The 14,807-nt window shown below is 37.1% G+C and overlaps 1 protein-coding gene across 1 annotated transcript in view; it reads right to left on the reverse strand.

The window, feature by feature from the left end:
* LOC127509789 (myosin-9-like) overlaps positions 1-14,807 on the reverse strand; it is a 51,389-nt gene that overhangs the window by 2,293 nt on the left and 34,289 nt on the right. Inside the window, 25 exon segments of the mRNA XM_051888767.1 lie at positions 246-418; positions 505-613; positions 699-907; positions 990-1,113; positions 1,442-1,530; positions 1,631-1,759; positions 2,053-2,214; positions 2,370-2,561; positions 2,563-2,583; positions 2,666-2,878; positions 3,697-3,945; positions 4,107-4,259; positions 4,340-4,444; positions 5,609-5,960; positions 7,321-7,533; positions 7,635-7,806; positions 10,242-10,365; positions 10,451-10,588; positions 10,674-10,880; positions 11,783-11,914; positions 11,993-12,101; positions 12,299-12,459; positions 13,322-13,391; positions 13,586-13,707; positions 14,262-14,449. Of these exon segments, the coding sequence (XP_051744727.1) occupies positions 246-418; positions 505-613; positions 699-907; positions 990-1,113; positions 1,442-1,530; positions 1,631-1,759; positions 2,053-2,214; positions 2,370-2,561; positions 2,563-2,583; positions 2,666-2,878; positions 3,697-3,945; positions 4,107-4,259; positions 4,340-4,444; positions 5,609-5,960; positions 7,321-7,533; positions 7,635-7,806; positions 10,242-10,365; positions 10,451-10,588; positions 10,674-10,880; positions 11,783-11,914; positions 11,993-12,101; positions 12,299-12,459; positions 13,322-13,391; positions 13,586-13,707; positions 14,262-14,449 (3,916 nt within the window).

Raw genomic sequence — 14,807 nt, forward strand, 5'->3', positions numbered from 1 at the left:
TTATCTCAAATAATTGATTGGCTCTAATAAGCACATTCAGATTATTAATCAATAGTTGCGACAGGCCTAGTTTATGGTTTTAGATTTAGTTAATAATAACCCTGATGTGAACGTGCAATAATTCTGATGAAATGTACAAAGACATTTCTCAGATGTCAACAATCGTGATTAATAATTTCAATTCAAATATTGAGGAGAATAATGGTGATTATGGTGCAGTCGTGACACTGAGAGTTATTGCGCACCTGAGTTTGCTCTTCAGACTGTTGACCTCGCGGTTCATGGCGTCGGCCGACTCGGTGGCGTCCTCCAGCTCTCGCTGCAGTTTCCTGCGGTTGGCGTTGGCTCGCTGCGCCTCCTCCTCTGCCTCCTCCAGCTGACGCTTCAGCTGCTTCATGCGGCTGTTCAACTTGTCAGACTGCAGCCAATCACAACCAGCCAAAATGTCACAATCTACTTCAACCTGCTGCAGTGTAATTTGCAAAGAGATGTAGTGAGCGTCACCTGGTCTTTATACTGCTCCGTGTTGCGTCTCTCGTCGTCCACCTGCAGAATCACCTCCTTCAGCTTCTTCTCCGTACGACGCACCAGTTTGCATGCCTGCTGCCGCTCTCTAAACACAAACATCATCTACAATCGGCACGGGCAATCCATATACATATATCGTGATGAATAAAAGCTCTGGTTTTTCTCCTCACTTGGTCTCGACGTCGAGCTGCTCCTCCAGCTGACCGATCTTGGCCTCCAGGGCGGCGATGGTGGCCTTGTACTTGCTCTTAACGGCTCCCTCCAGTTCAGTCAGTTTGAGTTTCAGCTCCTTGTTCTGCCGCTCCATCTGTGATCGCGCCCCCTCCAGGCGCTGTGTGGTGCTGCGCTCGGCCGTCAGCTCCACGTTTATCTGGTCCGTCTACACACAAAAGACAGAGAGATATTTGTAGACATTTCATCGACACAGAACAGGTTTTGTTAATCTCGGGAGCATGTCGGACCTGCAGCAGGGCTCTCTTCAGACGGTCGTTCACCAGCTCCGTGTTGTTCTGCTCCTCCTCCAGCTCCTCCTCCAGCTGAGCGATACGCGCCTCCAGACGCCTCCTCTCCTCTGAGCCCAGAGCGCTGATCACACACATACACACAAAGTTGGGTTACAAACTGCAAGATCAACAATATTGGATGATAAATTTAGAAATCTGTCCATTTTAATGTTTTTTTTTTATTATTATAATTAGGGGAATTAAATACAAAAATCAAAAGTCTTCAAAACACTAGATTTTTTTCAGTAGTTCTTTGGGATAAAAACTTTGTAAAAACTTTCACGAACATAACAATCAGTATTCTTAATAATGACAGAAGATTTTTTGTAGTATATTTAATAGTTTTGAATAGTTTTCCATAAAATATGTGCTATTAATTTGTGAATAATGTGATTTAACCGTGTTCTCACCCTTTAGCGGCCTGGTTGTTGATCTCATCCTGCAGTTCGTCTCTCTCCTGCTGCGCTTGTCTCTTTGCTCGCTCGGCAGCTGCCAGTTCCTGCAAACGCATTCAGAGAGACACGTTAGACGGACATTCACTTACTGTGAGAAGAGAGAGAGAGAGAGAGAGAGAGAGAGAGAGAGAGAAACACACTGACCTCCTGCAGCTGGATCATCTCGGCCTCCATGCTCTTCACCTTCTTCTCGTTCTCTTTGCTCTGAGCCAGAATCTCCTCGCGGGACAGACGCGTGTCGTCCAGCTCCCTCAGCAGATCCTTCATCTGAGCCTAAAACACACCATCAGCAGGTTTGGGCATTAGATGACCTCCAGTAGACTGTTTGTGGCATAACATCCATTACCACAGACAATATGTTCAACTTGTTCCTTACTTTAAAATAACATGTGTTAAAGCACTTACAATAGAAGTCAATGAGGTACAATGTGATGCCAAAATTGCGACAGTTTTTGCTTAAAAAGGGTAAGGGACAGTTTTCCTGTGGTAGTTTGAAGACTTGTTCAGCTTCTTTGTTGGTAATACAGGAACTGTCAGTGTGGATATTTTTGGTGATAAAGACGAACCTGCACTTTCTTGAGCTGCTTGAGCGCCTCGTCGCGGCTCTTGTTGGCCTGGTCGATGGCAGCCTCCAGCTCCTTCAGGTCCAGCTCCATCTTCTTACGCGCCGCCATTGCCACCGTGCGCTGTTTACGCTCGTCCTCCAGCTCCATCTCCATCTCCCGCACCTGAAAACAAACACACAACATAATTAGGGCTGCAACAACTATTATATATATAAAACTCTGCTTTTTAATTAATCGATTATCAGTGGCCCTACAATAAATACAGCCATATGTTCAAGTCAAACACGTTTCGCTGCAAGTCTGTATTGTTTTTGCACCTGTTTGAGCAGCTGTCTCTTCTTCTCCTCTCCCAGCTCATCTCGTCCCTGCAGGTCTCGCTCGTACTGCGCCTTCATGGCCTGCATGTTGACCTCCAGCCTCAGTTTGGCGTCTTCAGTGGCCTGCAGCTCGTCCTCCAGCTCCTCCAGCTGCGTCTTCATCTCCTCCAGCTGCTGCTCCATTGCGCGCTTTCGACTTCTCCAGATCGTGCACCTGAGAGAGAGCGAGAAACCGTGAGACTACTGGAGACGAGGAGGTGAAGTCGAGGTTTCTGATGACTGGAAAAGCCTCTTACGCTCTTGCCCACGTCGTCTTTAGAGGACACCAGGTCCTCCATCTCAGCTCGGAGCAGTTTGTTGGTCCGGTCCAGTTCCTCCTTCAGGTCAGTGAGGGCCTCAAGCTCTCGGGCGAGCGCCAACACACGGGTCTCTTTCTCACGAGCTTCGGCCTCGGCGCGGTCGCGCTCCTCGGCGTAACGGGCAGAGATGGACTTCTCCTCGGCCAGCATCTGAAAAACAGAACCACGTCAATAGTTGACCAAAACTTACTTAGTTGCTCAAACTATTTCCAGATTGATTTATTTGTCGTGATTCATCTAAACCAGTGGCTGTCAAGCTTTTTGACTCGTTCAACAATAATCGAAGGCCAACGTGACTTTTCCAGTAATTAGTGACTTAATGGATAAGGGTTCGTGGGTGAAAAAATATTTAAAAATGACATCCCTAAAATTAAAATAAATAGATTTTTTAAAATTCAAACAGCAAAATAAATAAATAAAACAATTTATTTAAAAAAAAAAAATCTTTGTATAACTAGAAAAAATTATATTAAAAAAGAAAAGAAAATGTAACAAAAATATTTTCAAAAAAAAAAAAAAAAAAAAAAAAAAGTATATTAAAAATGCCGTATCATTTTTAGATTTTATTTTTTACTCAAAATACCTGATAAAACAAAATGACATTCCTAAAACTAAAAATAAATATTTTTTTTTTAAATAAAAATTTAACAAAACTAATAAAATTAGTTTAAATTAAAAAAATTAAATCAACATAACTCAAAAAAAAAAAAAAAAAAAATGTTTTATATTGATTATAAAAAAGCATTTTAAGATTTGATTAATTTCCAGACTTCCTTGTAGGCTTCTAAATGTATCCTGATTTTTTATATACTGGAATGCTGGTTGTTCAAAACCAAAAAATGAATTAAAATGTTTTTTAGCTAATTTAAATGCTTGTTTTGTCTCATTTTCAGTCATCTTGATTCCACTTGTGTTTGAGAACCACCGCTCTAATCGACTAACCCATCCTGACCCATGCTGGCTCTCACCTGGTCGAACTTCTTCTGCTTCTTCTCCAGGTTGGAGACGATCTGTCTCAGATGGTCCTGGTCCACCACCATGTCGTCCAGCTCCTGCTGCAGGCGCGTCTTGGTCTTGTCCAGCTTGTCGTAGGCAGCGTTCCTCTCATCCAGACGCTGCGTCACGGCCTCCAGGTCGCGCTGCACCCGCTTCTTGGTCTCCTCTGCACTCTCCAGAGAACTGGCCTCCAGCTCCATCTTCTTCTTCATGTCCACCAGCTACAGGAGAAGAGCAAAGCAAAATAGTGTTCAAAAGAGTACGCTATCATACTACTCACTTCATTTTGGATTTGCCAAAATGTGCTAAAAGTATTATCATCTGAACATAATACATTACATCACAATAGACTTTTCCAGGTTTGGAAAACTGTGACATGTACCTGCGCCTGCATGGTGCTCAGCTGTTTCTCCAGGTTCCTCTTGGCCTCCTCTTCCTCCTCCAGCTGCTCCTTCAGGCTGTTCTGATCATCCTCCAGCTGCCGCAGGCGCGTGTTCAGTGCCAGTTTCTGCCGCGTTTCCTCCTGAAGCACTTCCTGCAAGGACACAATCAGGTGAGCGAGACGTGCGGACACACCTGCAGGAATCCCATGATTCCACAGTCCCTCATATGTACCTGCACATCCTGCAGCTGTGACTCCACGGCTGAGCAGTCCTTCGTTGCTTTGATGGACTTCCCTTCGACTTCACTCAGCAGGCTGTTGACGTTATCCAGCTCCATCTGAAGAGGAAACACAACCGTTTACATCACGCTAACACTTTAATAGTGACGAAAAATGAGCATTACTCACAATAACTACTTAAACGTAAGTTACCATGAAAAATAATCAGATCTAGAGTGTAAAAGAGCCGTCAAAATAAAACACTCAATAAATAAAGATTAAATATTTATGTCATGTGACCATTATCTGTTACCAGAGGACCATGAACATGCAAATGTGGCATTAAATTAGTGAATTATTTACTTAAATTCTCAGGGGGACTTCCAGAAAATATTTCATGGGTGGCAAAACTATGGAAGCCCATTTTCACCACAAAAGTCACGCTTTGGTAAGTCATAATTATAAATATGATTAAATCATAATTATGACATTCTAAGTAGAAATTGACACAAAAATTCAAAATGATTACATATGAAGTCAATTTCAACTTCATACTAAGTTGAAATTATGACATTCAATGTCAAAATTAAGACAAAAAAGTTGAAATTATGACATACTACACCAACATCACGACAAAAAGCTGAAATTATGACAGTTGAAACTGATATTCAAAGTTGAAATTGTCACCAAGTCGAAATTATGACACTACGTTGAAATTACAATAAAAAGTAGAAATTATGACATACTACATTGAAATTATGACAAAAAGTTGAAATTATGATGGTTGAAACTGACATTCAAAGTCGAAATTACAACGCAAAGTTGAAATTATGACAGTTAAACCTGACATTTAAAATTGAAATTACGACAAAAAGTTGAAAATATGACAGTTGAAACTGTCATTCAAAGTTGAAATAGTGACAGTCGAAATTACGACAAAAAGTTGACATTATGACAAAAAGTTGAAATTTTGAGAGTCAAAATTATAAAGTGTCAATTATGACAGAAACTCATAATTGTGACTTTTTATCATTTTGACTTTTCATGTCAGAATTTTGACATTTTATGTCAATTAATATTTAACAAAACATGATTTTTTTTTCTTATGTGGCAGAAATGGGCTTCCATACAAAACAGTTTGGGAATCACTGAAATAAAATAGTGTTATTTTGTTTTGTATTTATTTGTTGCGTCTCTTGTGGACTGTTGATTTAAATCTGTTCTCCCAACTGAAAAAATGTCTTTAGGATTCCAGTATAATTTGAATTTTTGAAATTGCGCACCTGCATCTTGGCGACTTTGTCGGCCAGTTCGAGCCGCTGGCGTTCGCTCTCGGCGTGTTTGACCTGCAGCTCCTGCACCTGCGTCTCGGCTTTCTTCCTGCGGTGCTCGGACTCTCCTTTGCCCTGCATGAGCGTCTGCAGCTCGATCTGCAGCTCGTTCCTCTCCGACTCCAGAGCCTGCTTGGTCTTCTCCACCGACACCTTATTCCGTTTGACCTGCTCCAGCTGCTCATTGAGCTCGTCAAAGGCCTGACTGTGTTTCTGCCTCATCTCCGCCACCAGCTGCTCGTGAACTTTAGCCTCTTCCTCCAGAGTCTTCTTCAGCTGCGCCACTTCAGTTTCACGCTTCGTCCTGCAGGAAATACACATGATGAATGTCAGTTGACATATTTAGCCAATGATAAACATCTGATCTCATATTGCTGAGACATCCAGGCAAAAAGAACAGACCAAACTCTGATGCCAATAGAAATAGAGTGTTCGCAACTTTACAAGAACCAACTAAAAAATAAAATGAACTTTAAAATGGACATTACATTTAAAGTACAAAAAATATATAATCAAATATAATAATAAAATATTAAGAAAACTAATATTTTCATATTATTTTAATTATTGTAATTTGAAAAGATATTTTACAGAATTATTTAACAGAAATTTTACTGTTAAGTTATTTTCATATTACTTTCAATTATAAAAAATGAAGAATTGCAATGTAATTTTACTGTTAAATAAAAAATGAATATCCAATAAAATATAAATATAATATTAAAATTAAATTATTATTTTCATATTTTAATTATTACTATAATAATATTTTTATTATTTAAATAGTTATAAAAATATAGAATTGTAATGAAATTGTACAGTTATTAAAAAGTAGTATAAATAAAAATATAGTATTAATAAAATTATTAGTTATTATTTTCATATTATTATTATTACTATTATAAAAAAATGAAGAATTGCAATAAAAATTTACTGTTAAATTAAAAGTGAATATCTAATAAAATATTTAATAACAAAATAAAAATATAAATATTATTTTCATATTATCACTATTATTTAATATATAATAAAAAATAGAATAGAATAATAATAAAATTAAGTTATTATTTTCATATTATCATTACTATTATAAAAATGAAGAATTACAATGAAAATGTACTGTTAAATTAAAAAATGAATATCTAATAAAATAAAACATTTAATAATAAAATATAAATAAATATAAATTAAATTATTATTTTCATATTATCACTATTTTTTAACTCCAGTTATAAGAATTCTAATGCAATCGTACTGTTACATAAAAAATAATAACTAATAAAACAAAAATAATGATGAAATACATTAATAATAATAAATTTAAATTATTTTCATATTACTATTATTTTAACCATCTACAAAAATGAAGAATTGTAATGCACTTGTACTGTTAAATAAAATTGAATAAAATATAATTTTTTTTCCCATATAATTATTTAAACTAATTATAAAAATGAAGAACTGAAATTTAACTGTACAGTAACAAATAAATATGTAATAAAAAACAATAATATTATCATTATCATACACTATAATAGTAAAAAAAAATAATATTTATTTTTTTATTTTTTCCATTTTCACACGTAAATCCGTTCAAGCTTATCATTTTATGTATATTTCATCCTAAAATATAGCATGTATAAGTGATGTGTGTGTTTCTTCACCTGAGCTCCTGCTGCGCAGCCGTGGAGTCGAGCGTGTCCTCCAGCTCGGTCTTCAGTGCCTCCAGCTCCTCTCCGAGGTCCCGGCGGTGTTTCTCGGCTTTGGTGCGGGCGACTCGCTCTAGCTCCAAGTCTTCCTGAAGTTCGCTCAGCTGAGCCTCCAGCTCACGGATCTTCTTCTGGGCCAGATTCTTCTGAGCCGCTTCCTCCTCGATCCTGTTGGGAAATCACTGTCAGTCACGAGCTCTGATCTTTCATTCAGATGGATTAATGCAGTGGTTTGTGATTGGCTCCTGTAGGTCAGCTGACACACACACCTGGCCAGCGCCTCCTGCAGCTCCTCCTCCTTCTTGGCGAGTTGCGCTCTGAGTTCGGCGATCTGAGCCTGCAGCTCTGCGATCTGGTCGTGTAGCTCGGTGGAGTCTCCCTCCAGCTTCCTGCGGTTCTTCTCCAGCTCCTGACGCTGCTTCTCCTCGCGCCGCAGACGGTCTGAACGACACACAGACAGCACATTTAATTCAGAGAAACTTCCTATAGAAATCCTGTCAAACCTTCACCAGATCCTATCATGGGTGTGTTCGTCACTGCCTGATTTCTTCATAGCATCTATTTTGATGTGTGTAGTGAATACACACTATATGATAAACTATGTATTTTAATGATAAAAAAAATATATTGCATTATGACGTTCCATTCATTATCATTATTTTAGGCATCAGAAATATAATATGTTAAAGTAATTTTACACAACAATACTAAATATATTGTACTATATTTTACATTAATTACATATTATACATGATAAATATTGTATATATATATATATATATATATTTTTTTTTTAATTATATATTATGCTACATTTCACATTGATTATATATTATAAATTATTCATGTTTTATTTCTCACACACTTTGCAAGATTTTAATTGAACTTTATATTATGAATCATTATAATGCATAACTTTACATTACATATAAATTAGATATGTATTATGCTATAATTTACATATGAATTATATATATGCCATATTTCATATTAATTATACATAATGATTTATACAATATATGTTTTGCATGACTTATACATTATTAATTAGATATATTATGCTATATTTCATATCAATTGTATATGTATATTACAAATTATAAATATGATGTTGTATTTTACATTATTTACAGGTACATATTTTGAATTATAGCATTACATATTAAGTAATGCTATTAAATATAACGAATATTACATATCATGTTATAAATTATATTTACATTTGTGCATTTAGCATAACATTAACTATATTTTATGAATTATATATTATGCTATATTTAACATTACACATTATGAATTGTACATAGGGCTGGGCGATATGGCTGAAAACTGTATCACGATATCAGTGTTTCATATCGGTCTATATCGTTAATTATTAATAATTTTTTCTGACCCATTTAAAATAAGGACCAGGAGAAAAAATATATTACATTTAAACATTTTTATTTTAAACTTAACCTTCCTCTGATCATAATCCCCTCAGTTATTAAGACAGAAATGTCAACAACCATGGAAAACTCAAATAATTAAAATGTTGCGCGGTGTTGCAGCTACAGATGTTGTTGGTTGAATACGGCTGTGCTCCAAAGGGTGAGCGTGGCTAAAGTGGTACATCAAGTTCGTGGTATTACCAGTCTTGCATAATTTGCAGACGACATTGGTGTGACTACGGTCAGACTTATAATATCCAAAAAACTGCCATACTGGCGAGCTGACATTTCCTCTTTTATTTACAATTTCCTCGCTCGCTGCGGCACTCATTTTCTGCTTATCAGTTGCCGGTTACTGAAGAGGAATCCAGCAGACCAGCACGAGACAACGATATGGCGCAACCAAACTTGATACTGTTACATGATTGGCTGTTAGCGTGTCACTCCCTACGTTGCTAGGTTACCAGAGAGCGAGTGCCTTTGTTAATGCAACCAAACTTGCTTCGCAACCTCTGTTTTCTTCCGACGAAGAATAAAAAAAATATCGAACGTTTTATCGAACACATTTTTTATTGATATCGATCACGTGTCTATCGCGATACATATCGTTATCGTTTTATCGCCCAGCCCTAATTGTACACATGATATATTTTACATGGCTTATACATTATAAATTATATGCATTATGCTATATTTTACATTACTTATAGCATAATATATAATTCATAATGTACATTTTACATGTCTTATAGATTATGCACTATATACATTATGCTATATTTTACATGACATTACAAATGATAATGTATATAATTGATAATATATATAAATATATTATCTATGTAAATATATGTAACTATATTTTACATGACATTATGAACTATAAACGTTATGCTATATTTTACATGGCTTATACATTATGAATTATATACTTTGTTATATTTTACATTACTTTTAGCATAATGTATATAATTCATAATGTATTTTACACAACTTAGATTATAAACTATATACATTATGGATTATATACATTATGCTATATTTTACATGACTTTAGTATATAATTCATAATGTATATTTTACATGACTTATACATTATAAACTATTTACATTATGAATTATGTACATTATGATATATTTTACATTACTTACAGCATAATGTATAATTCATAATGTACATTTTATGTGACATACATTTTGAATTACATTATGTTATATTTTACATGACTTAAACCTATACATTATGCTATATTTTAAAAGTGCTTGTTGTATTCCTCACTTATAAGTCGCTTTGGATAAATTATTAAATCTAAAAGTACAATAAATGTTGAATGATGATTTTATTGCCCCGATCATTTACAGCAGGATAAAGCATAAAGTTTTCTGCACATGTTACAAACATCATTAGGATTTGCAGCGTTAGTAAGTAAGAGCGTCTGCACTCACCCTCCAGGTCGGTGATCATGGCCTCGTGTTTGTTCTTGAGCTTCTGCAGGCTCTTAGACTTCTCCTCCTCCTCGGCCAGGTTTGTGGTGAACTCAGAGATTCGCTCCTCCATAAGCTTCTTCTCCTGCATGAGCAAAACGCAGATGAACAGTGAGGAAAAACACCAGCGTTTAAACACAGCATCAAAACCAGCACGTGTGACGACAGACCTTGGACAACTTGTTGTTCTGGTCATCCAGGATCATCACGTCATCCTCGGTTTTCTTGAGCTTTGCCTCCAGCGTGACCTTCTCCAGCTGCAGCTTCTGTCGGGCGGCTTCCTCCTCGTCCAGCTGCTGCTCCAGATCCTGTTGGACCAAAACACAGACATTCCTCATACAACCAATCGCAGAGACACACCGGAGCCTGTTTCTGAAAGCAAACGCTGGTTACCGCGATGTTCTGCTGCATCTTCTTCTTCTCCGTCTGCAGATGATTGGCTCGCTCCTCCTCTTCCTCCACGCGAGCCTCCAGGTCATGCAGAATCTCCTCCAGCTCCTGTTTCTTGGCCACCAGGCGGTTCCTCATCTCGTCAGCCTCGGCGCACAGATCCATCTCTGCCTGCAGCTGCTCCTGCAGCGCCATCTTCTCCGCATTCAGCTGGAGAAACAATCACAGTGTTCACATTCCCACCTGGAACTGCTATATAATTATACTACATACATTAATTATATACTAGATCTGCACCATTAATGGTTAAAAGATTGAGATCTCTATTCAAACACCCATGTGATCTTATTCTTAAATGACAAAGATTTGGCTCCGTCTGTCAAACCTTTGACAAGTACGATCACAGTGAACATTCGGATCTGTGTTGGCGCTGGCGCTTAGCCAGAGAGTTCAAATTATCACAGAAGTCCTGGGTTTATAGTTTGGCTATAAACACTGATAGGGATCAAAATAGAGTCAATCACCTTTTGAAAGTAACTTGACGCTTCAAATAAAGATTGTTTCGATTACATTGTTACACCAGTAGGTGGTGACAAGTGGCTGTTGAAAGTTTATTTGTCATTAAATCATTCATTAAAGAGATTTGTTCAAAAACACAGATTCATTCAGTAATGCAATGTAATGTGTGAGATTGAATCATTCATTCAAGAGATTTGTTAAAAAATGCTGATTCGTTCAGTAATTAAACAAGTGAAGTCTTTATGAGTGGAGTCATTGAATCATTCATTCAAACGGATAAAAAAAATAATAATTTAAATGAATTAAATATTTTTTAAAATAGACTGCAGCAATTATTATTTTGTTCTCTAGTAAATTGTGTTGTTTTGTTTAGCTTGTTTATTCAGTATCATGACAGAATCATGATCTCTATTCTAAATGGGAAAAAAAAACATGATTCTCAATTTATCCAGAATTGTGCAGCTCTATTATATACTATATAATTAATGTAAAATATAGCACAATATATATAATTCATAATGTACAAATAATGGAAAAAAAAATGAAAAAATGATTCAAATAAAATGTATTCGTGCTGAATATGCGCTTCACACCTGCTGTTGTTTGGCCTCCAACTCCTGCAGCTGCTGCTCGGCGAACTGCTGCTTCTCCCGAACCTTGTTGAGCTCCTCGTCTTTGGCCTGCATTTCCTCTTCCTGTCGGCTCACCTGCAGCAGTGGCTTCACCTGAAACACACACACACGGCATCAGTACAGAACACACATCAGGCACATCTGAACGTGTGTGTGTGTGTGTTTATTAACCTTGGTGAAGAGTCTCCACCACTGCCAGTTCCTGAGCTTCAGGTAGGCAGCGCAGTTCCTCTGGATCACTCTCATGGCCGTCAGCTGCTGCTGTCTCTTAGCGAACGCCCTGCGCAACAAACACCACATGACATCAATATATTGCTGTTTTGTGGATTTTAGTTCATGTGTAGGTCTATATTCTAGCAACCACCCTGAAAACCCTAGAAACTGTCTACAACATAGTAACGCCCTAGCAACAACCCAGAGCTCCCATCCATCTCACTAACTGTCATTAAGCTGTCTTATGTGTGTCGTAAAGCTCACTTGCGGGCGACGTATCCACGGCACCAGGCCTGGAAGTTGATGATGACGTCAGTGATCTTCATGTCTCGCTCTTCCTCGAGGTGAGCCAGAACTCCAGCACGGAAAAACACCTTGCTCTGTCCAATCCGGTACAGGTTGGGATCCAGCTCCAGTGCTTTGATCTGAGACACAGATGAAGAGCTTATTATGACACACTAAAACAGGCGTTCGCAAACCTTTTTTTTTTTTTTTCTGTCGACCCAATTTGACCCCTAAAATATTTACTTGAAGTTCCCCTGAGATTTCAAGTTCATATTTCAATAATTATAAACACAATAAATTTCAATTTCATTAAATAACACATTCGCTTGTGTACAGTTTTCTGATGTTGGTTAACAGTCAAAATGACATGCAGGTAAAAAAAAAAAAAAAAAAAAGAAAAAAGTGTTTTATTTTGATTGCTTTTAATTTAGAAAAGAAATAGAACATAACGATTTTTAAATATAAACAAATCAAAATAGAACACTAAAATGATTTATAAATATTCTAAATTAAAACAAATCATTTTTGAATATAAACAAGTCAAAATAGAACACTAAAAATATTTTTAAATATTCTAAATTAAAACAAATCATTTTAAAATATAAACAATCAAAATAAAACATTAGAAAAGATTTATAAATATTCCAAAATAAAACAAATAATTTAATTTAAAAAAAAAAATCAAAATAGAACACTAAAATATTTATAAATATTCTAAATTAAAACAAATGATTTTAAAATATAAATAAATCAAAATAAAACATTATTTAAAAATATTCTAAATTAAAACTTTTTTTATAGTTTTATTGTGATTGTTTGCATTTGAAAACTATTTATTAATTTTAATTTTATGTTTTGATTAACTTTCCACCAACTCACAAACCCCATGCAGTTCCCTTATCAACCACCAGGTGTTTGCAAACCTCAGTTTCAGAAACCCTGTGCTAAGGTCACACCGGACACCTTTAAATTGGTTTATTTAAACTCTAAAACTGGTCTCACCATCAGCACACAAGCCTGTTTGCCATCCATGAAGCCTTTGGGAATGGCGTTGGGTGTGAGGATTTCATACCTGAGCAAAAAACACAAATTAACATCAGTGAAAACACACAATCAGGACCTGTTCTTGAGTTAAATTAGATTCAGTTTGTAACAGATGCTAACAGAATATGATTAAGCTCTTAAGAGAATTTTTTAAAGCAGTTTCTTCTGATGAACTAATTCAGTCTGAGAAAATGCCAAACACCCGCAGTGTGCGTCCGATACCTCTGCCTGAACTCCTGGAAGACGATACGGTTGGGGAATCCCTGTCTGCAGATACGGATGCCCTCCAGCACACCGTTACACCGCAGCTGATCCAGAACCAGGTGAGGGTCCAACTTACCAGCCTGAGACAAAAAAAGCAAATGCTTACGATGAATTCAAGACAAATTAAGCCTAAAGTATGCATACAATAAAGTAAGTAGTTCATGCAAGTTTCATCATTATAATTAGAGCGCAGTTCGATTTTTCTAACTGTGTGTACTTTGTACGCTCAGCTTGTACAATTTGCGACTTTTTTGCAGCAATTTGTTCAACATTTTTATCACTTGTAACTTTTGGAGAGAAATAGCACAGCCAGTGGACAAAGGCGGGATTGTGCACGACATCAACTGGCTATGCGCTAAGCTTTTGCATCAAAACTAAAGTGTACATTTATAGTGGGGTTTTTTATTATGCTAGCGAAAAAGTAAACAAAAAAATAAAAGACAAATTCATCAAAAATGTACCAATTTTTGGACTTTTTTTTGTATATGGTAAGACGGTAATAAAACGGTGATTAGACCCTACCATAATAATCCCAATATTCGTTGAGGTACCGTGGACTAACACGTAAGCACATGACTATGCTAACCATACAAAGTACCATAGTTTTATCATTTCTTTAGAATCTTTTTCATACCTTTTTCTCGTGGTTGGGAATGATGCACCGGACAAAGTTGGGGTTGGTGTTTCTGAGCGTGGCCATGAGTTTGGACAGCTGCTCCTTATAGAGCTGCCCGACCGTCCGGAACATTCCCTTACGGGTCTTAAACGCGCCCGGCAGCTCGGACATCCCGGCCACTTTATCCAGACCCACGATACGGTCCACTGAGAGACAGACAGACAGAGACACAGACAGAGTCACTGCGCTGCAGAAAAAGCTTCATCTCCGGCATGCAGTCTGGTCATGATGATGTGACAACTTCCCACAGTTCAGTGGGGTCAAACACACTTCAGCACTGGTGACAAAACCACAGAGACACACGATGCTGGTGAAGAGTGGAGGGGAAACACACACGGGGAAATGGATCCAACTCAATGCAGTGCAGGTGACACGTACGTGTGTGTGTGTGTGTGTGTGTGTGTGTGTGTGTGTGTGTGTGTGTGTGTGTGTGTGTGTGTGTGTTCAAGGGTCCAAAATAAACGTTCACCTCATCCATGAAAACACCAGTTGAACGGAATGACA

The sequence above is a fragment of the Ctenopharyngodon idella genome, chromosome 3 (genome assembly GCF_019924925.1).
Source record: "Ctenopharyngodon idella isolate HZGC_01 chromosome 3, HZGC01, whole genome shotgun sequence".
Lineage (NCBI taxonomy): Eukaryota > Metazoa > Chordata > Actinopteri > Cypriniformes > Xenocyprididae > Ctenopharyngodon > Ctenopharyngodon idella.